The sequence below is a fragment of the Bufo bufo genome, chromosome 2 (assembly GCF_905171765.1).
Source record: "Bufo bufo chromosome 2, aBufBuf1.1, whole genome shotgun sequence".
NCBI lineage: Eukaryota > Metazoa > Chordata > Amphibia > Anura > Bufonidae > Bufo > Bufo bufo.
The window spans coordinates 39,562,317-39,584,551 of record NC_053390.1 but is presented as its reverse complement, the minus strand read 5'-3'; the positions used below and the strand labels follow the sequence as shown (position 1 = coordinate 39,584,551).

Sequence of the window (22,235 nt, the reverse complement as noted above, 5' to 3'; positions counted from 1 at the left end):
TACCTTAAACAGTTTGCCGTTGTCTCTGGCCTTCTGGTATTGTCTGCAGCTGATGGACAATCGCTCCCGCACGTGAAGCATCCAGCACAGGGCACACAGCTCCCTGAAACACACTGTGAAGACACAAATGTCTGTTCGGTTGGCCCATCTAGGACAATGAAGGCATATAACTGGGATATGCCATCAGTGTCAGCTAGATGCAGGTCCCACCTCTCTGTCCCGCTCCTATTTACAGAACAGGGCCCCTGAACTAATGCACTTGTGGTGTGCTCTCCATTCATCACTATGGAAGTTTGGTTATTTTCAGAAGTCCTTTAACAGTAAATGGAGAGCGCAGCACAAGTACACAGCCACCTCTCCACTCACCGCTCTGGGACTGCCGGAAGTAGTTGAGCCAACGCTTCACTATCTTTGGAACTCCAATAGGTATGAACAGAGAGAGGCTGCACATGTGCAGCCGCTCTCCGTTCACTGCGGGGGTACCGTTCTGGAAATAGGAGCTGGTCCCAGATGTGGCACCCGAACCTAACTGACTGATGGCATATCCTAGCAATATACCATCACTGTCTGCAATAGAAATAGCTCTTCTAATACTACACATGATGTTCTCCTATTAGATCAGCCATACCTATTACACTGCAGGATACCAGGTTATTCATAGGTTCGCCGCTTGGTCCCGGCTTAAGTAACACAGTCCTACTGTTGGCGTAATTAAGCAAGTTTTCGGGAAGTGATTCAAGAGGAGGCAGAGAAACTTTAGCTCTAATCTAGAAAAAAAGTCAACTCATTAGCGTTAGAAAAGTGCGGAGGTTTATACATAAATCAAGCCTCAAATATATTAAAAAGAAGACAGAAGAGAAACCTTTTGCATGATTTTTCTTGCTCGCTTGATCTGCTTGATGTACCACTGGGCAGTGGGAAGAGAGCAATGGGCCGCACGTAACAGCAGGAGTATACGCTGCAGGACGCCGGACAGTTTCTGACGGCTGCGCTTCTCCAACTCCAGGAGCAAATCGTTGGGATCCTCCTAAGAATCATACAAAGGGGTGAGAAATGGATGGCTCCAAATAACCTTGAAGAGTATCCAATAAACAGAAAGTGGGCAGAATTCGGAAATCGTTCAATCCTCGCCTTCTTTAAGTTGGTAAATGATCTTTTCAGCAGCTTTTTAGTCCTATTTACTTCCAGGAAAGCTGTGTGACAACCCGTATGACCACTACAATCCCCACTGAGCATGCCCACACTCCTACATGAGAAATCTCCCTGTCAATACAGAATTGTAGGGCACTTACTTCGCTGACTGAAGAAGGCTGCGGACAGTAGAGCGGTGGTGCTGGGAGATACAAGCGCTCGGGCACTAACCCGGAGAGCTTTCCGCCGAGTTCCTTCGCAGACTCCATCAGTTGGTGTAGGGTTATAGTGAGAATCTCTGCATCGGCCATTACCGCTGCCTTCAACATCTCTTGCACAGAACTGAACAGTATGTCTGCATCCTCTTCCTCAATGGGATCTGAAGTGTGAAATACAATAGAAGAGGATAACTTGTAGCCTTTATTAACCCCTTCTAGGTTAAAATGAAAATGTAAAGCTATGAGCAAACCAAGTCTGCACAGTGATGAACCCGTCCCCCTCTCCTTAAAGAGAAGGTCCACCTTTGCAATCATTTTTTGTTTCAATGCATCTAAAATGAATGAAAGACTTTCTATCATTTTGCATCTACAGGTCTCAAGCAGGCCAACGCGTCTCCATGGTAACAGACTACAAACAAACCCTACGCAGTCTAATCCTGCAGCCATACTGTCAACAATATGTACCCTACAGATGGCAGGGAGAATGACTGCAGGATCCGACTGCACGGGGTTTATTGTAGTCTGTTACCATGGAGACGGAGATCTGCAATTAAGAAGAGTTGTAAACAACTGGACATAATTACCCGTGAATTGCTTTGTTTCGGCATGGCTCTTATTTTTGGCTTCTAAACCGGGTGGATGTCCTAGGAAGGACTGCAGCTTGTCCTGGAATATGTGTGCAGGAGACAGACACAGAGGCATCGCGGGAAATTCTACTTTCTGTCTAAAATCAAGCAAATTAACAAAATTACGCCTTAGCAGACGAGACAGAATCAGCCTCCTGTCATCTTCATAGTGGCACCTACTCCTCGGCGACGCTGCTTCTGTGCAGGTTATAAGCCACCACCATCGAGACGGACATTTTCCAGTCTCCCAGCTTGTCCGCCAGCCACGCTGCTTCTGACATCAGGCCGCCAACAAGGAGCAGGTCCAGAGTATACTCCACCGTCCAGACGCTGGACAGATTCTGGTCTCTGACCATGCAGGCTACTGTACTGTGCTGCAGAGGGACAACTCGAGGAAGCTTATCTATGGGAAACACAAATGTCAAAGCATTAACGAGGTTCTATCACAAGCCAAGAAAGTCCCGGGTATGTCCCCAGGCAGGAAAGCTAGGTTCACCAACCCCAAAATGGATTGGTTGTGCATGCATCTGCTGGAAAAGCCACCACCGTCAGAGCTTTGTGGCAGGATCCAGCCTCTCACACCCCGCTCATTTTCCAGGGATACGTTTCCTCTGCAGCGGCCACATTGGTGACGATGTAATAAATGCATAGCGGCGGCAAATATGTATGGAGACTCCTATATACAGCTTGTGTAATCCGGAGCATTACCTGTAGAGGCATGAAGAGGAGGCAGGACACAGACGTTGTGTGGAGGAAACACATACAGCAGCTGGTTGGTGAAATATGCCGCCATAAACCTGCCCATAGATCGGATCACGGCAAGTGCGGCATCTGGGTGCACCCGCTCCAATGGTCTGCGACTAGTCAGGGGATCTGCTGCGGAGGAAAAGGAACAGGCACTTTAATCTGCATGAGTATAGCACAGAGCCGGACATGGATTAGCTGCAGAGAACAGGAGTGGTCGCTCTGAGAAAATATATCGGCACTCATGGAATGTCAAGCCTCTTGCCATTATGATGGGATGGAAGATTACATTTTTTTTTAATGCAGCCTTTATATTGCCCCTGGCCAAAGGCATCCATAGTGTGGGGGGTTTACCTAGTATTTCACCCTCTGAGCAGTTCAGGAGAAATCATTGAAAAATGTCACCACTAGGGGGAGCTCCCTGCATATGTATCTGTTACTGAGACCAATGGGAGCTGTACAACGCCTTATGTTGTGAGCACCACCTAGTGGTAGCTGCAGGCAGACACTTATCATATGAAAAAGTCAAAGATGGTGGCTCACTCCAAACGAAATATAGGAACAGGTGCTGCTAGCCTAGTTAGAGGGACACCCACCCTCTCAAAACAAGGAAATGCAAATTATAGTAATAGGCGAGCACACTTCATTTGGCATGTGAATAAAATTTAATTAAATCACTCAATAGTAATACACGTGTATATGCAGGGAAAATAAAACAATGATAAAATGCTAAAACTATTAAAATGAATAGATGACCATATGTAGGGTATAAGCTTCGAAGCTATATAGTCCAGCAAAAAAGCAAAATGAAAAGTCAGTCCTGTGTCCCAACACCGACAAATTACTTGCGCTGCTGCTGGTCCCGGAGTAGTGTGGTAGGTCATACACACTGGTGAATACAATATGAAGGGTTTTGGAACCGCGCTGCTCTGGACCAAGTCTCCCGATAAACGTGGATGGCAGAGGATGAGCCCCTTTCTCCCAACACCCAAAGGATCCAATCTTCAAAAGATCTCCTCCTCTAAGGGTTTTGCAAATATTTTTATGGGTGCATGGGAGGAGAGTGCCATCCTTCCCACACTAGGAGCGGACACCGCAGGAGGCAAACTGACCTTCTGGAGGAGGTACATCGATGACTGTCTCCTAGTGTGGGAAGGAGGAAGAGAGGGACTCGAGTTGTTCATTGACCAACTGAACAATAATGACTGGAACCTACGATTTGTGGGGGATATCAGTAATGAGAGTGTTAACTTTCTAGACCTGTGCATACGGATAGAAGATGGCCGTTATATGACCAAGTCCTATTTTAAGGAAACAGATGTGAACTCCTATATTGACACCAAGAGCTGCCATTACGGCCCATGGCTCAAGAACATACCGAAAGGTCAGTTTAAGAGGATGGCCCGTAACTGTACAGTGATGAGCGACTATAGGACACAATGCGGGGTACTAAAAGATAGGTTTTTGGAGAGAGGTTATAATGAGGCTGTTCTGGATGAGTGTATACAGAGTGTGGAGTTAGAAAAAGTGGGAGGAAAGGAACCAACTATAGAGATTAACAAAAAGGTGGATAGGGACTATAGATTCTCCTTTGTAACCAAATTTTGCTCCATGTCCGACAACATTAAGAAAATGGTAAAAAAGAATTGGGCTATTCTAAAGAATGACCCGATACTAGGAAAAACGATACCAAAGAATCCCTCCTTTATATTTAAAAAAGCAGCAAGCATCAGAACAAAACTTGAGCATAGTGCCATTCCCCCAATAAATATTAAGACCCAGAAAAATGGAGGAAAATTCACCTGGTGCGGATTTTGCGCAGGATGTAAGAACCGGAATTCGAAAGAACGGCAGAGATACACCAATTTTATAACATCAAAAAAGAATGGGGCTGATTTCCGTATAAGAGGTGATTGCTCGTGTGAAAAAGAGGGTATGGTATACGTGCTGGAGTGCCCTTGTGGGCTCCAGTACGTGGGCAGGACGGTCAGGAAACTGAAAGTCAGAATACAGGAACATCTACGTAATATAAAAAAAGGCCTGATGACCCACAGTGTATCAGCACATTTTAAATTAAAGCATGAAAAAAATCCGCGAGGTTTAACATTTGTGGGAGTAGAAAGTGTTAAACATCACTGGCGAGGAGGGGATGCTTTGGCACAGATTAATAAGAAAGAGGTGGAGTGGATCTATCAATTAGGGACCCTACAACCAGGAGGGCTTAATATTGAATTTGATTTGAAACCTTGTATACTGTAACTTGCGCCTAGTGGCGTGATCTGGCTCTCCACCACCGCGCCTCCTAAGGACCTGTGGGTGACGTCGTGGGGGCGGAGTGATGGTGCCCCAAGAGACGCACGCCGGGGGAAGGAGGCGGGGTCGAGGATACCCGTATTGCGCTATAGGAGGAATTAGGTGGAGATTGGTGGATATAAGATTCAGGAATAGGCAGTTTAGGGGACAGTTACACATTCAATATATGCTCCAGTAGCCTGTCTGTACCCATGTTGGCATCTGTCCTCCTTTATTTGGTTTCTCAAGGACCTGTGAGTGACGTCATGATATTCGGACCGTTCTATTGGGCGGTGCTGTCACATGATATTATGACAGAGGAGGGAGGTGGGGCAAGGGATACCTGGATGACGCTAGTAAGAATGGGTGGGGGATACTGACATTATGCACTAGGAGTGGGTGGATACTAGGAACGGTAATGTAGATTTTGGTTATATGATGTTATAATGCGAATTAGGCTGCAATTTAATATGCAATGGTGCGGCAACATAAGGATAGAAATGTGGTTTGTTTAATTTATAATAGAGGGAACTGATCCCCTATTTTTATTTTATTAATGTTTTATATGTTTTATGTATGAATTTATGACTCTCATAAAGGAGGAAGGAACCTTCCTTATTTTTACATCTAATGTGTTTGTGAAAGCATAAAGGAACAACAATGACAAATTAAGTATGTGAGATGTACAACTGTTTTAGTAACTGCTGCATGTTCCGGAAGCTTACTGGTTAACTGATTAAGATCAGCTGGGCTATTTAAGGGCCGGAGTGCAAGCATGCACAGCAGATGCCCCTGAGGAAGCGAGACAGCGAAACCCGGGTCGGGCAGGAACCTGACGTTCTGATATCTTGTATTATATGCTTTTTGTCTACCAACTCTTGTGAGTATAATAAAACCTTTTAAGAAAAAATTGCAAAGGGTGCTTCACTATTCTGCCTATCCCATTTAAACCCTTAGAGGAGGAGATCTTTTGAAGATTGGATCCTTTGGGTGTTGGGAGAAAGGGGCTCATCCTCTGCCATCCACGTTTATCGGGAGACTTGGTCCAGAGCAGCGCGGTTCCAAAACCCTTCATAATATAGTCCAGCAAAGTCCACAAAATATTGCAATACCTGAAAAATAAATCACAATACGCACAGTGTTGGTGTGCAATTGATGGTATTAATTATGATCCCTTAGGGATAAGTCCATAGATGTATCCAATTGATTGCTGTGCAAATATTGGAGGACTCAAATATTCCCGGAGTAGCTTAGGAGATCCACTTTGTAATTAAGATGTTCCAATAGACATCAGAAATTTAAGCCTTCATATATTTGTAGCTTGTAATAACAGCTTAGACGTTCTTACCTTCCTCTGTATCGAGGATCCGGGACGCTGGTGTTTGTTAGCGTCTTCCTCCTTGCCTCTCTAGCCGGCTTACCCGAAGTATCGCGGGAGTTTGAGCGAGACTTGCAACTTGGTCCGTGCTTGTAGCTCTTCCGGCTTGGTACAGAGGGAGGAATCTTACGGTCCTTGGCTCTTTAATGCCGATGTTGGTTCGACTGTCCTGGCAATTCAATTTTCATAGCGTGGCCACGCTTATGACTGCGGAGGTACTGTTCCCAGGTATCTAATCCGGCCCAGACGCGTTTCGGGAATAAGCTATCCCTTCATCAGTGGTATCAGATCACCTGACAGCCTCCGTCTTTTATATCCAATTAGGAACTCAAACTATGGAGATCTGGATTTTCATTTGGAACAAGCGATTCTCTGTATGCGGTTTTCGTGCGTTTTTTTGAAACGCATATGCGTTTTTTCTGCTGTATATTGCCTTTAACCCTTAAAGGCTTGTGGTATAAACGGATTTGATATTTAGAGTTGCTTTACAAAGTTATATCATTATAAAGTTTCATACATGTACTCACATGTCTATAACTTAAATTTCATGACAATATAATGTCTGGTCACTATATCTTCATAAATAATGTAACAATATCAATAAACATGTTAAAATAGATAAAAGAAAATAAATATAGACATAATAATATAAAATTTGTTAATATGTTTTGGGACTTAAAATTGAGGAAAATTCATAGCGGATATATTGTGTAAATTTGTCCAGTGTCATACTGCGATTTTGGTCCGTATATCCATAAATGATCCATGGAAATGGAATCATGGAAACACATGAGTAGGATATTGGAGTTGAAATGATGGAGTTTCAACTCCAATATCCTACTCATGTGTTTCCATGATTCCATTTCCATGGATCATTTATGGATATACGGACCAAAATCGCAGTATGACACTGGACAAATTTACACAATATATCCGCTATGAATTTTCCTCAATTTTAAGTCCCAAAACATATTAACAAATTTTATATTATTATGTCTATATTTATTTTCTTTTATCTATTTTAACATGTTTATTGATATTGTTACATTATTTATGAAGATATAGTGACCAGACATTATATTGTCATGAAATTTAAGTTATAGACATGTGAGTACATGTATGAAACTTTATAATGATATAACTTTGTAAAGCAACTCTAAATATCAAATCCGTTTATACCACAAGCCTTTAAGGGTTAAAGGCAATATACAGCAGAAAAAACGCATATGCGTTTCAAAAAAACGCACGAAAACCGCATACAGAGAATCGCTTGTTCCAAATGAAAATCCAGATCTCCATAGTTTGAGTTCCTAATTGGATATAAAAGACGGAGGCTGTCAGGTGATCTGATACCACTGATGAAGGGATAGCTTATTCCCGAAACGCGTCTGGGCCGGATTAGATACCTGGGAACAGTACCTCCGCAGTCATAAGCGTGGCCACGCTATGAAAATTGAATTGCCAGGACAGTCGAACCAACATCGGCATTAAAGAGCCAAGGACCGTAAGATTCCTCCCTCTGTACCAAGCCGGAAGAGCTACAAGCACGGACCAAGTTGCAAGTCTCGCTCAAACTCCCGCGATACTTCGGGTAAGCCGGCTAGAGAGGCAAGGAGGAAGACGCTAACAAACACCAGCGTCCCGGATCCTCGATACAGAGGAAGGTAAGAACGTCTAAGCTGTTATTACAAGCTACAAATATATGAAGGCTTGAATTTCTGATGTCTATTGGAACATCTTAATTACAAAGTGGATCTCCTAAGCTACTCCGGGAATATTTGAGTCCTCCAATATTTGCACAGCAATCAATTGGATACATCTATGGACTTATCCCTAAGGGATCATAATTAATACCATCAATTGCACACCAACACTGTGCGTATTGTGATTTATTTTTCAGGTATTGCAATATTTTGTGGACTTTGCTGGACTATATAGCTTCGAAGCTTATACCCTACATATGGTCATCTATTCATTTTAATAGTTTTAGCATTTTATCATTGTTTTATTTTCCCTGCATATACACGTGTATTACTATTGAGTGATTTAATTAAATTTTATTCACATGCCAAATGAAGTGTGCTCGCCTATTACTATAATTTGCATTTCCTTGTTTTGAGAGGGTGGGTGTCCCTCTAACTAGGCTAGCAGCACCTGTCCCATTTATGGAGATACGAGTGCGCAGGCGTGGGATATCGGCACTAGACCGGCGGGTCTAGCGCCGTCAATCAAAGGACACGGGGGCGTGATTAGGTGCAGAAGGCCGGCATTAGCAAGGAACGGTGGCATCGCCGAAGCAGTGCTCGGAAGGCATAAGCCGGCCTCCGAGTGCTCGAACTCCTCATCTGCATATTTTTAAACGTTGCTTTTTCTGCCACACCGGACCTACTACATGAGAAATAAGGTAGGTTTTCTGTCTGTGTCATCAGCCCTATCAGCCTATATGCCTGGTAGGGTAGGCTTGATCTGGGTGACAGAGCCTCTTTAATGTACAGTGCATTCAGAAAGTCTTCAGACCCTTTCACTTTCTTCACATTTTGTTATGTTGCTCCTTGTGCCCCTCATTCTGCACTTAGTCCTCCATAATGAGAAAGTGAGAACAGAATGTCAGAAATCTTTACAATCTACTTACTACAATCCTGCACTGACATACGGTAAGTATTCAGAATGCTTTTCTGTCCCCTTCTCCACATGTCTGCCTCCACACAATCCTGTCTCTGAGCTCTACAGGCAGTTCTCTCCTCCTCATGACTTGGTTTTTGCTCTGATCTGCATTGTCAGCTGTGAGACCTTACATAGACAGGGCTGTGTCTTTCTAAATCATGTCCAATCATCTGAATTTACCACAGGTGACTCTAATCAAGGTGCAGGAACATTTCAAAGATGATGGAGAGAAATGAGAGGCCCCAGAGCTAAATGTCAAGTGTCAGAGCACAGAGTCTGAAATACTTATGTTGAGGCAAAGTTTTAGTTTTTCCTTTTTAATAAAATTGCAAAAAATTCTAACATTTTGTTCTCACTTAGGCAAAGTCCTTATATTCAGGGGAATGTTGCTGACTCAATTGTGTGCACCAAATCTGGGAACCTCTCTTTAACCCCTTCCCGGCCAGAGCCGTAATAGTGCGGCGCTGTGGGAAGTGACTTCCCGATCAGTGCCGTAGTACTACGGCGCGCTGATCGGGCGGGTGCAGAAGCTGCACCCGCCCGATTAGCTGCAGGGGACCGGCTAGTCCCATTAGCCGAACCCATGCTGTATGCGCCGGCTGCCTTCCATGTAAGCCTGTGAGATCAGCCCCCAGGATCTCATAGGAAGCAGGCTGTAAGTGTATTACACTGTGCAATACACTTACAGCCAATGCATTACAATACAGAAGTATTGTAATGCATTGTACAGGGGATCAGACCCCCAAAAGTTGTGGGGAAAAAAAAGTTAAAATAAAAAAAGTTTTGCATAATAATAATAATAATAATAATAATAATAATAATAATAATAAATAAAGTAAAAAAAAAGTGTTCTTTTCCCATAATTAAGTAATTTAAAAATTTAAAAAAAATAGGAAAAAAAATGAAAAGTATACATATTAGGTGTCGCCGCGTCCGTATCGCCGGCTCTATAAAAATATCACATGATCCACCCCGTCAGGTGAATTCTGTTCAAAAATGCATTTACTGTGTAAAACTTAACAAAAATAAAAAACGATAGACATATTAGGTATCGTCACATCCGTCCTTAACAACCGGTTCTATAAAAATATCGCAGGAGATGCCCCCTCAGATGTCTACCAATATTCCGCTTCCTAGTGAGCGTTCTCTTGGCCAGAGGAAGATCCTGCGGACCTGGATTTTTAGTTCTACTCCCACAGTTGCGGCCAGGAGCCAGCTGTTTTGGTGGCATTTTTCGGAGTTAATACGCCTTCTTGTACGTACTTTTTTTCTTTTATCAGGAACATAAGGCAGTGCTCCGCCCAGTATCCTCTTTCTTTGCAGAAGGTAGTCGCCCTTCCACTTCATCACAGACATGGATTTCTCTTCTTTCTCCCTCGCATTATACAGACCGAACTCTCTATCAGCCATTGTCCATGACTAGCGCTTACCGCTGTACAGACTTTTACCAATTTTTTCCTGGAGGTCCTTGTCAAAGCTGACGGCCTCCAAGGGCTGTTTTCCAGGTATATCTGTTTAACAGTTGCTCGGGGTAAGCAAATGTAGAGATTGCTGCAGCTCTCACCTCACACTAAGCAGAGCACGGATGTACAGACCTGGACTCAGTCTGGAGCAAAATGAAAAAAGAAAACGAATTCCAGCTCTTCACAATAAAAGGCTTCTTTATTCCACTTCTTTAAAAACAGACATCAAATGCAGAGTAGTATGCTGTGACGCGTTTCGGGCTGTTATATCTTAGCCCTTCATCAAGACAACTAAACAAACTTAAAATCTCCTTTTTATACACAGTGAGGAACAACCCTTCCCACTTGATTGGTCAGTTTCCATGCTCCAGAACAGCATCAGGTGTTCCTGACCTGTTAATTACTAAGAGAAACACCCCAATCAAGTGGGAAGTGATCCACAGTTTCAGAGAGAAAAAAAAAAACAACAAAAAAACAAACAGAAAATACTTCATTTATATTGTAAAGTTAGGTCATGTTTCCTATTCAATCCTCTAGGTATACATGTTCCCAAATTAAACATCCAGTATGTTTCACGACTGTACAATTTTTGCCTACGGTCTCCTCCTCTAATTGGAGCCGTGACTCTCTCAATTCCTTGCACACAAAACGCAGAGGTATCGCCCTTATGTACTACCGCAAAGTGTGATGTGGCCGCTGAGACATTGCGAGTTGCAACATGTGGGATATTGCTCAGATGCTTCCGAATTCTTATTTTTAGCTGGTTGATTGTACATCCCACATATTGCAGCATACAAGCACGGCATGTGATGACATAGATTGCATATTCAGTATTGCAGTTGATATATTGCCGCATTTTGTGTATGCTATTGTTCGATGTAGATGCAATATCTTTACTCACTGACATGTATGTGCAACATATGCATTTTTTGCTTCCACATTTGAAGTTTCCTTTCGTGCTCAGCCAGACTGGTTCACACCCTGCGTTTTCCATATACAAACTAGGACTGACTTTTTGTCCTACAGTTGGTGCTTTTTTTGCAATGCATCTAATACCTGCCTCCGCGATGTCCCCCCAACCCTCATCAAAACCTATAACCGGGAAATGTCTACGTAAAATGTTGCAGATAAGGGGATATTCTACACTAAAATTAGTGACAAAAGTCGCAGGATTGCTCAAATTTCGATTGCAGACCTGCGTGTTATCATTTTTTCCTCTATTTTTTCTTTTCTTTTTATTCGCATTCTTAGCTTGAGTAAATATGAGTGACTCTCTGTTCACCGAAATTGCATATTCCTTGGCTTTTCGAATATTTTCTCTCGAATATCCCCTGATCTGTAACCTGGTTGAAATGTCAGATGCCTCCTTCTCAAACAGATCGAAAGATGAGCAATTTCTACGTGCCCTCAACATCTCCCCTTTGGGTATATTCTTGGCCACATGTGGGGGATGGCAGGATGATGCATGAAGCAATGTATTCCCAGCTGTAACCTTACGATGGGTACAGGTGTCAACTTTTTTGATCATATGATCAGCTGATAATACTAAGTCCAAAAAAACAATTGAAGTGGGATCGCTGGTCATAGTCAGTTTTATCGATGGAATACAACCATTCAGAAAATCCACAAATATTATCAAGTCTTCTGCATCACCCTGCCAAACCCACAACATGTCATCAATAAAGCGCCCATACCATTTCAGAGATGTTAGATATGAATTATGGTCCGAAAATAAAAAATTCATTTCCCACCATGACAAACACATTTGCCACTGAAGGCGAAAATTTAGCACCCATTGAAACTCCGGATATCTGTAGGTAGTATAAACCATTAAACATAAAATAGTTATGCTTGAGTAAAAAATCAGTACATACACAGATATAATTACGGAGTTCCAAGGTGTAATTGCTAAATGTATCTAGAAACCATGTCAAGGCTAAAATTGACAAGTGGTAGGGGATATTGGTGTACAAAGAGTTAATGTCTGCAGTGACCCACATGAACTCCTTCTCCCATGTAAATTGTTGGAAATTCTGAAGTACACTGCACGTATCTCTCAAATAGCCAGGTATGTGGGGTACAAGAGGTTGCAACAAGGAATCAACCCATTCTGACAGTCGTTCTGAGTACGATCCAATTCCAGCAACAATCGGTCTTAAAAGGTGGAGGGAAACCCTCCTTATGCACCTTCGGAAGAGCATGGAATATGGGTGTACTCGGATGTTCAACATATATAAAATCCCTCTCCTTATCAGATAGGATGCCAAGGTGCACTCCTTCTTGAAGGATGTCGTACAGCCCGGACTGATATTGGGGGAGAGGGGTAATTGCCAGAGGTAAATAAACTTCACTATCTTTTAACATATTTTCAATTTGTGTTTTATATATCTCACTATCTAGCAACACCACCGCTCCCCCCTTATCAGCTCTCCGGACGACAACATCCTTCATATCAGACAGACTCTTGAGAGCCGTGTATTCTTCTTTTGATAGGTTTCTCCTACGGTCATTACTTCTGATATGATCCCTAAGGCTGCGTTCACACGGGCGAGATTTCCACGCGGGTGCAATGCGGTAGGTGAACGCATTGCACCCGCACTGAATCTGGACCCATTCATTTCTATGGGGCTGTTCAGATGAGCGATGATTTTCACGCATCACTTATGCGTTGCGTGAAAATCGCAGCATGCTCTATATTCTGCGTTTTTCACGCAACGCAGGCCCCATAGAAGTGAATGGGGTTGCGTGAAAATCGCAAGCATCCGCAAGCAAGTGCGGATGCGGTGCGATTTTCACGCATGGTTGCTAGGTGACAGTCTATAAACTGTATTACTTTCCCTTATAACATGGGTATAAGGGAAAATAATAGCATTCTGAATACAGAATGCATAGTACAATAGGGCTGGAGGGGTTTAAAAAAATAAACTCATTAACTCACCTTCTCCTCTTGATCTCGAAGTTCCCGGTCTCTTCTTTACTTGAGTTGTGGGCTAAAGGACCTTTGAGTTGAGTTTACTGATGAGTTGTGGGCTAAAGGACCTTTGGTGACGTCAGATCTCATGCTCCAATCACATGGTCCATCACCACGGTGATGGACCATGTGATTGGAGCATGTGATCTTACGTCACCAAAGGTCCTTTAGCCCACAACTCATCAGTAAACTCAACTCAAAGGTCCTTTAGCCCACAACTCAAGTAAAGAAGAGACCGGGAACTTCGAGATCAAGAGGAGAAGGTGAGTTAATGAGTTTATTTTTTTAAACCCCTCCAGCCCTATTGTACTATGCATTCTGTATTCAGAATGCTATTATTTTCCCTTATAACCATGTTATAAGGGAAAGTAATACAATCTACACTACAACTAACCCAAACCTGAACTTCTGTGAAGAAGTTCGGGTCTGGGTACCAGTGTCTGTTTTTTATCACGCGCGTGCAAAAAACATTGCACCCGCGCGATAAAAACTGAACATCGGAACGCAATTGCAGTCAAAACTGACTGCAATTGCATTCCTACTCGCGCGGTTTTGCCGCAACACACCGGGACGCATCCGGACCTAATCAAGACACGCTCGTGTGAACCCAGCCTAAGAGTGCATAGATCTCTCTCCACTAAGTCTTGGAATCTATCTAGGGCCAGGGACCTCGATTGTATGGGATAAAAATCCCTATTAGAGGTTTTAAAACCAACAGAAGAATTCTGTAAAGGAGTATCCTCTGGCTCTCGATACATTCCCTGCAGTGAGGACACAAGAACAAGCTCAGAAAAATCAAAGACATTCTGATTACAACACATATTATTATCATCAGATGAAATCATGATTTGTGAAATATCGTCCGGGGCTATTAATTGCCCCCCATCAACATTTTCATCCATGTGGGAAAAATGCTTCTTTAAGGTGAGGTTTCTTGCCAGACGATTCACATCTATAATTGTGCGATAAAGGTCAAAATGGCGATAAAGGTCCCACTTGATTGGGGTGTTTCTCTTAGTAATTAACAGGTCAGGAACACCTGATGCTGTTCTGGAGCATGGAAACTGACCAATCAAGTGGGAAGGGTTGTTCCTCACTGTGTATAAAAAGGAGATTTTAAGTTTGTTTAGTTGTCTTGATGAAGGGCTAAGATATAACAGCCCGAAACGCGTCACAGCATACTACTCTGCATTTGATGTCTGTTTTTAAAGAAGTGGAATAAAGAAGCCTTTTATTGTGAAGAGCTGGAATTCGTTTTCTTTTTTCATTTTGCTCCCGGGGTAAGGCACCGCCCGCTGAGCCTTGGCCCACCCGACCAGCGGCCAGCGCTTCTCGGGTTCTTCTCCGTCATGCAGTAGCTTTCCAGTTGTAGAAGGCAGTATCTTGGTCTTCCGGGCACACGTTCTCCAAGTTTTACCGGGTGTCTTCCTACGGGCGGATGCTGCTCCAGGCAGCAGCGTCTTGCAGGCGGCAGTGGATTACGCATCCTCGAGGGCGTTTTTCTACATGGGCGTGTGATTTGTTTCCCTCCCCGTGGACTGCTTTAGGACGTCCCACGATCCTGTGTCCCCCAATCATACGAGCGAGCAAACGAGATTTTTGTGAACTCGCCTGTAAAATCTCTTTCTCGCTTAGTTCATTGGGGGACACAGCTCCCACCCAGTAATTTCTGTTTGCCGTAAATGCTGGCGGTTGAGGAGCTGGTATGGCCCTCAGTTCGGGTTCGATCTGACTGTCATTGGTCAGTTATTGGTTGTTTACCGTATGGTTGTTTTCTCCTACTCCTATTGCTTGGGCACAAACTGATGTGCTCTCTCCAGGCTAGAGGGGGTATAGCCGCAGGGGAGGAGTTATCACTTTTCAGCCTAGTGTCGCCTCCTAGTGGCAGCAAGCGGTTATACCCACGGTCCTGTGTCCCCCAATGAACTAAGCGAGAAAGAGATTTTACAGGTGAGTTTCACAAAAATCTTGTTTTCTCATCTGTATCATTGGGGGACACAGACTTGACCATGGCTATAGCTGTTGCCACTAGGTGGCGGACACTTAGCACAAAATAAGTGTGCGCTCCTCCACTTCAGCTATTCCCTTCCTACAGGGACGAAGCTAAATCAGTTAGTGCAAATGCAGTAGGAGAAGCAAGACAAAAAAAAACACACTATGTACAAACCCAGAACCACACAAGCCAGAAAAGGCCCGTAAAACAAGAGAAGGGTGGGAGCTGTCCCCCCCCCCAATGAACAGAAGAGAAACAGATTTTACAGTAAGTACAAATATGTCGTTTTCTCATCTGTATCATTGGGGGACACAGGCTTGACCATGGGACGTTACAGAGCAGTCCCCAAGGGTGGGCATAACAAGAAACCCTCCGGCCAATCAGAGAACCACCGTCTGCAAAACTCTACGCCCCAGAGACGCGTCAGAAGACGCAAAGGTGTGCACTCTGTAAAACTTGGAAAAAGTGTGCAAAGACGACCATGTAGCCGCCTTGCATACCTGAAGGGTCAAACATTGAAGGGCCTGGAAAAGGACGCCCTGCACCCCCCCACCCCTCTCTCCCGACAACTCCTGGAGGGACCCAGCCCTGTGGGGAGGGTGCTGGAAGGAGGGGACCCGTCCTGCGTCTTCTGCCCCCCTGGATCCAGCCGGATCACCACCTTCGGTGTGCGGCCCCTTGGAGACGGACGCTACACCAGAAACAGAGGGTACTTGCAGTGGGCGGCCATGGGGATCCGAAGGCTGGCGGGATGCAGAGGCTTTTAGGAACCTCTGGTCCTCCTTTGCTTCTGGAGAACAGGAAGGAGCAGAGGGCTTTAGTGTCCGCCTAGTAGTGGCAGCAGCTATACCCAAGGTCAAGCCTGTGTCCCCCAATGATACGGAAGAGAAAATATATTGACTCAAATTGTACGTGACTCATTGTGAAGTACAATGTGTCACGAGAAAAGTCTCAGAATGGCCTGGATAAGTAAAAGTGTTCCAAAGTTATTACCACATAAAGTGACACATGTCGGATTTGCAAAAAAATGGCCTGGGCAGAAAGGTGAAAACTGGCTCGGGGTAGAAAGGGTTAAAATCCTGCAATTACCTCTGATTTCAAGACCCCCTATGTTTGAGAGTCAATCTGCTATGGCTCCCCCTGCTGGTATAACGTAGTAACTGTAGCGCTGTAGCGTTCCAAGTGTTATAAGTTCACCCAGAGACTGACCTGCGGTGATGTCCCCCTCAATACTCTGCTCGGTCTCGGGGAGAAGACTGGATCGGATCAGCAGCTCTCTCACCAGGTGGTCGCACACGCCCTGGGCATCAGTCAGGTTGTAGTGGTAGAGGTGGCAGTATAGAACCGCCAGGTAATAGCGAGTCTGGAGTAACCCACTCCTCCTTCCGCCTAGAAACAAGAACGACAAGAAGATTATGCTGCAATCAGCGAATGACCTAAGACGGACGGCGACTAAAAGCCACGTGTCCGGCATGGAGTGCAAGGGTGCAGCAAGGGGTTTTGTCTGCTGGGGTCCTGTGTACCCTGTCTGTCCCAGTATGATAGGTGGGGGGCTGACCTGTCTTCTGAAATGGAGGGACTGATGAACTTGGCTGGAGCTAGACTATGAGAGTGGAGCTGAGAAGCAATACCAGACCGCAGACAACGCAGTACAATCTTAAAGGAGCTATCCCACTAAATGTATGTATGACGAGGGGTCCAACCACTGGGACCCTCAGCAATCCCTAGAATGGGGATGTCTCCGAGTCCACTGTGAATGGAGCAGTAGTACACATGCTGGCCACTGCTCCATTCACTTCTATGGCACTGAAGGGACGCTGTCCATGTCAGTCCCATGTAAATGGAACAGTGGACTAACATGGGGAACCTCTGTTCTTAGGGGATCGCAATGGACCTTCTGCACATACCCAGACAACCCTTGTTAAACTCTATGTCCACCTTCCTACTAATTTTACTCCTTCAATGCCGAAAGAAATGCAACTTTGCAAATAGTCTGGATTAAAGATGTTCCACCGTTTTAGGTCAGCAGCTCTAATGCAAATCTATGTGTCTCCATGGTAAAAGGCAACAAACAAATCCTGTGTTTTCTCCTCCTGCAGTCACACTCTCTTCTATGTGCCCCCTACGGCTCGATAACCTACCGAAGGCATGTGAGCAAAAAGTGCAGGCCGGATGCTAGGATCAGGATTGTTTGTAGTCTGCTACTATGGCGATGCCAGTCTGCATAGGACCTGTATACACAAAGGTCCTTTTGTAATCAAGACCATTTGCAAAGTGTATGGCAGCAATGGTGGATAAAGCGTTCAACTCTAACCAAATAGAGGACAAGGACGATATGGACACTGCGCCACTTACCTCGATCGGCGGTCTCCGGTAGTGCTTTTCTCCAGAACTCTACCGACTCTCTGTACGATCCCAACAAGAAATATTCTTCCCCTTAAAACAATATAAAATGCAGAGAGCATTACATGAACGAGAAAGACAACATAGCCTTGAAGGTTTATAAAAATAATTTAAAAAAACACTGAAATCGGGGAGGTCGATGGCTCCATGAAGGGTCAGTACACCGCGCCACGTACCCAGCTCCCCCTAAATAGTCAGGCCGATCCCCAGACCCATGTCCTGCTGCTTAGGGATCAGGCCCATATTAAATGGAGCTTTCATCTGTGGTTTATGGCGTACACACAAGTGACGTTTTTGTTGTGATTTTTACAAAATCGCAGGAACAAAAACTGCACCGTCAGGAAATCGCTGTGAAAGTGCAGCAGTCCTGCTGTGATTTTGCGAACATATAAGAAAGTATAAAATAAAATTTAAAAAAATACATTAAAAAAGCACATATATAATGCACATATATAAAAATATAGATCTATACAAATGCACATAAATAAAATGTACATATAAAAATGCACATATATAAAAATATAAAATGTATATGTATATAAATAGATATATACAAATGCACATAAAAAAGTACATATAACAAATCTATAAAAATGCACATAAATAAAATAAATCTATAAAAATGCACATATAACTACACCCTAAGGCTAAAGGGTGGTGGATAACTAATCTTCATGAGCAAAGTGTGACGTTACATTACCAGTGACTGGAAGGAGACGTACGCCCCCCGATAAACGTCCTCCCCCGCTCTGGAGCTCGGCCTGTATATGGCATAATAGGTTCCTAATGGCTTTCTCCTCATTCTGGACCTCCAGTGCCGACTGCATAGACTGGTGGAGAGCAATCTGCTTTCTTAATCGTGTCTGGTACTGAAGGGTCTGATCATACAAGAAACGCCAGAGCACCGCCAACCTGCAGCAGAGAAGAAGGCATAATGACGACATCTGCCTAGTGGTCACCGAAGTACCCCTGCCCTCATATTAAATGCCCTGCTTGCTTTGGACAGTCCTTACTTGTTACAAGGGTGCATTGACAATAAGCTGATCACTAATGACCTCCAGCGATCAGCTGTGATCTGTGAGGAAGCCTGGCAGTAAGTGTTCAGTTTCCCTGCAGCGCCTCCAGAGGAGAAATGAAGTATTACACAGTGTCCATTCACATCAATGGGCTTTCTGCGTAATACAGGACAGGACAGGTCCTCCAGAGAGAGAGAGAGAGAGACACACACACACTATGTAACCGCTCTCCACTCTGGCTGTGTCCCCTTCATTCTCAGGATTGTGAGGGTCCTAAAGGATGGACAGCAAACCCCCCCCCCCCCCCCCCCCAATTAAAAAGTGTTGGCATATCCCATATGGGAATACCCTTTTAAAAGCATTGAACAAATGGGCACTAAGCTGCCCATGGACCCGGCTGCCAGCTGCACAAAGGGATAAGTGGCTGCCAGACAACTGCGGAGCCGCTTATCTGTGGAACCAAAAAGTAAATAAAAGAGATTTTACAAATATCACGGATGATCCCAATCCCACTAAAAGACCAGACTACTGGCTGACCCCAGTATCCCAACACTACTTAGGCGGTTTTCTCAGTGTACCTTTTCTCTGACTTCATAGTAACCCCTAAATTTGGGGGTTCCTTAATAATGCACTGAAGAGGTGACCCCATGATGGGCTGTTTCATTGCTTCGAACACTGGAGTCTTCAGAAAGTCACCATGAGCCACGTCGTCCGTTGCAGGTGCCTCAAACCTCAACGTGTACATTGCCTTCAAACTTCGGGCCGCCATCTTTAACAGGCAGAAGCCTTCCAGGAGACTTTTGGAGTGGAGCTGCCGATGCTGGAGAAGGATTAGCTTGAGGGTCTCTGCGGTCAGTTTTATCACGTGACTGATGGTCTGCCGTGGAGCCACGTCCCAGGAGAGCGCCGTGAGGCATTGGTGGAAGACAGACACACAGGACGTCCATGGGTCGCCTCTCGATTTCCCTTTATCCGATTTGAGCGTTGGACATTTGGGGTTCTGGAGAATGGACAGGAGGTGAGACAGGCAGCCCACGGTGTAGCGCAGCAAGGTGCCTGTCTGTGCCACGTTACCCATGGACACTCCGACCGCCCAGGCCATCAGTATGGTTCTCTGTATGCGCAGCAGCTCACCCACGACATCGCTCTTCTCTATGTATTGATCACTGGCGTGGATTGTATCAAACATGGAAGCAAATTCAAGTCTGCCCTGCTCAGCTCTGCTGAAGGTACTGCCCGCAGGGGCAGTAGGTCTATAGTCCTCTGGATGATCGGACTCCTCACTGTCCTCCTGAGAACAGAAAACGGACAGAAGATTTCCTGAAATACTGGAAACAGTAGACTGAACGCACAGTCCGCTGTCCCATAAAAATGGCGGCACCATACCGGAGAAGAACCCATACCTGGGCAAGCACCTTCTGCAGGTGTCCGCAGACGTCCTCCTCCTCTTGTAGGAAGCTTGGTACAGATGACATCGTAGAGGGCGCTTTCCAAGGGTCCTTCAGTAACGTGGCTTTTAATGAAGAGAGCGGCCTCAGCATGACGCCATTTTTCCTTGACTGCGCAAAAAGGCAAAGAGAATTATATTATAGAACCTGCTGCTGTTACATACTTGTTAGGGCGCCCCCTGCCCTTACATACTTGTTAGGGCGCCCCCTGCCCTTACATACTCGTTAGTTAGACTTAGTTAGTTAGTTAGAGGGGTGTTGCATTGTATGTTTTGTTCTATGTTGTGTTTTCAGCCATAGCAACGTGCACCTGCGCATTGGGATGTGCTGACTAACCCCCCCTTTTTTTCGTTGCAGTTTGTACTAGAGGTGTGGCTGACTACATTTGGTCGTGCACTCCTGACCAGCCTGTTTGCCTCATAGGCTGATTTTAATTAGCATGAGTATAAAGCTTAGCCTGCTCTGCATGCATGTTGGTACTTGCATTCCCTGGATTCAATGGAGGCTATTTTGGCACCAAAAATGATAAAACCAAAAGGGGGCCCAGCATGCATGTGGAACCTACACCCCCTGAACTTCATGGTCGCTGTCATGGCACATAACAGGTTGAACTTAGTGTTAGGTCCCCGTCTTACAGAGATCGCCTTGACGTGTGGCAGACGGGCTCAATTAATTTTGTACAAAATGTATTTGCCAAGCATCTCTAATTTATAAGTATAGCATTAGCATTACAACACATTTTTGTACTTTATTTGGTTTGCAGAGAACTGTTGCATTGTATGTTTTGTTCTATGCCGTTACAAACTTGTTAGGGTGCCCCCTGCTGTTTTATACTGGTTTAAATATGCCCACTATTGGGATCCGGGCTGTTTAAAGGGAGTCTTTCACCTAAACTGACCATTATAGAACACTAACACCATGATCTCCATTATAGTCCCGATATTAGAATGCTACTCACCATATTGCTGTCCATCGCTTATTTTCGCTAAAAAACACTTTTATTCAATATGTTAATTAGGTTCTGAAGGTGCCCAAGGGTGGTGTTCAAGCGGCCGGTGCCCAGGCCCCTCGTCGCTTCTTATAGGAAAGCCCTCCCCTTTCACCCCTCTGGCCCGCCCCAGGGTTCTTCAGAAATCCAGAGCCAGCGCCGTTCAAAGGGTTTGCCGCGCCTGCGCACTTCATTCCCCATTATGGGAAGAGGCACAAGAGCGTTTAATGCGCATGTGCCGGCCCATACATCTAGCCGGCCTTGTGCCTCTGCCCATAATGGAGAATGAAGTGCGCAGGCGCGGCAAATCTGCAGCCCCCCCCCCCCCCCCCCCACCCAGTGCTATCCTGACAGGTTACATATTATAGGATAATGCTAATACTATTGTGACAGGCAGCGTAGAATACCTTCCCGATCTGCAGGACCTGCCGCACGTTCTCCAGTCTCTGGGCCGTGTCCAGCAGTAACGACTTCATGAAGTTCTGCGGGGAGACGTTTTCTGCGAAGCGCAGCGCGGTCACCATATATCCATCGGACACCAAGACGTAGGGAAGACGAGGGTGACAGGTCACAGAATATCTCTGTCTCATGAGATCCACTTCTGAGGCCACCGACCCCAGCGAGTCATTGGGATTAGAGGCTTCTGCCAACGGCACCGGGGGTCTACAGGAGGGGAAATAAGGTTTTAGTAAATACAGGTTATTGAGAAGTATTAAAGCAAAAAGGCTAGAAACATTTTTGGTGGGGGTGTTATCAAATCACTGTACTACTACTAAGAGAGCTGAGGCAGGAGGCTCCTGCTGCACCAGACACAGGACAGTGAGGAGGAGCAGGGGGACATGGCCGAGTTCCTGGGAGGCGCAGAGAAGATTTCTTTATATATTTCTCATTTTATCTATG

At 44.9% G+C, this 22,235-nt stretch overlaps 1 protein-coding gene across 1 annotated transcript in view; it reads right to left on the bottom strand.

The window, feature by feature from the left end:
* CPLANE1 (ciliogenesis and planar polarity effector 1) overlaps window positions 1-22,235 on the bottom strand; it is a 73,920-nt gene that overhangs the window by 41,045 nt on the left and 10,640 nt on the right. Inside the window, exons 10-22 of the mRNA XM_040419602.1 lie at window positions 21,743-21,998; window positions 20,303-20,458; window positions 19,478-20,190; window positions 18,584-18,795; window positions 17,836-17,916; window positions 16,690-16,869; window positions 2,684-2,851; window positions 2,156-2,378; window positions 1,934-2,073; window positions 1,293-1,510; window positions 863-1,027; window positions 629-767; window positions 4-113 (exon numbers count right to left, since the gene is read on the bottom strand). Of these exons, the coding sequence (XP_040275536.1) occupies window positions 4-113; window positions 629-767; window positions 863-1,027; window positions 1,293-1,510; window positions 1,934-2,073; window positions 2,156-2,378; window positions 2,684-2,851; window positions 16,690-16,869; window positions 17,836-17,916; window positions 18,584-18,795; window positions 19,478-20,190; window positions 20,303-20,458; window positions 21,743-21,998 (2,761 nt within the window). The remainder of the gene's footprint in view (window positions 1-3; window positions 114-628; window positions 768-862; window positions 1,028-1,292; window positions 1,511-1,933; window positions 2,074-2,155; window positions 2,379-2,683; window positions 2,852-16,689; window positions 16,870-17,835; window positions 17,917-18,583; window positions 18,796-19,477; window positions 20,191-20,302; window positions 20,459-21,742; window positions 21,999-22,235) is intronic.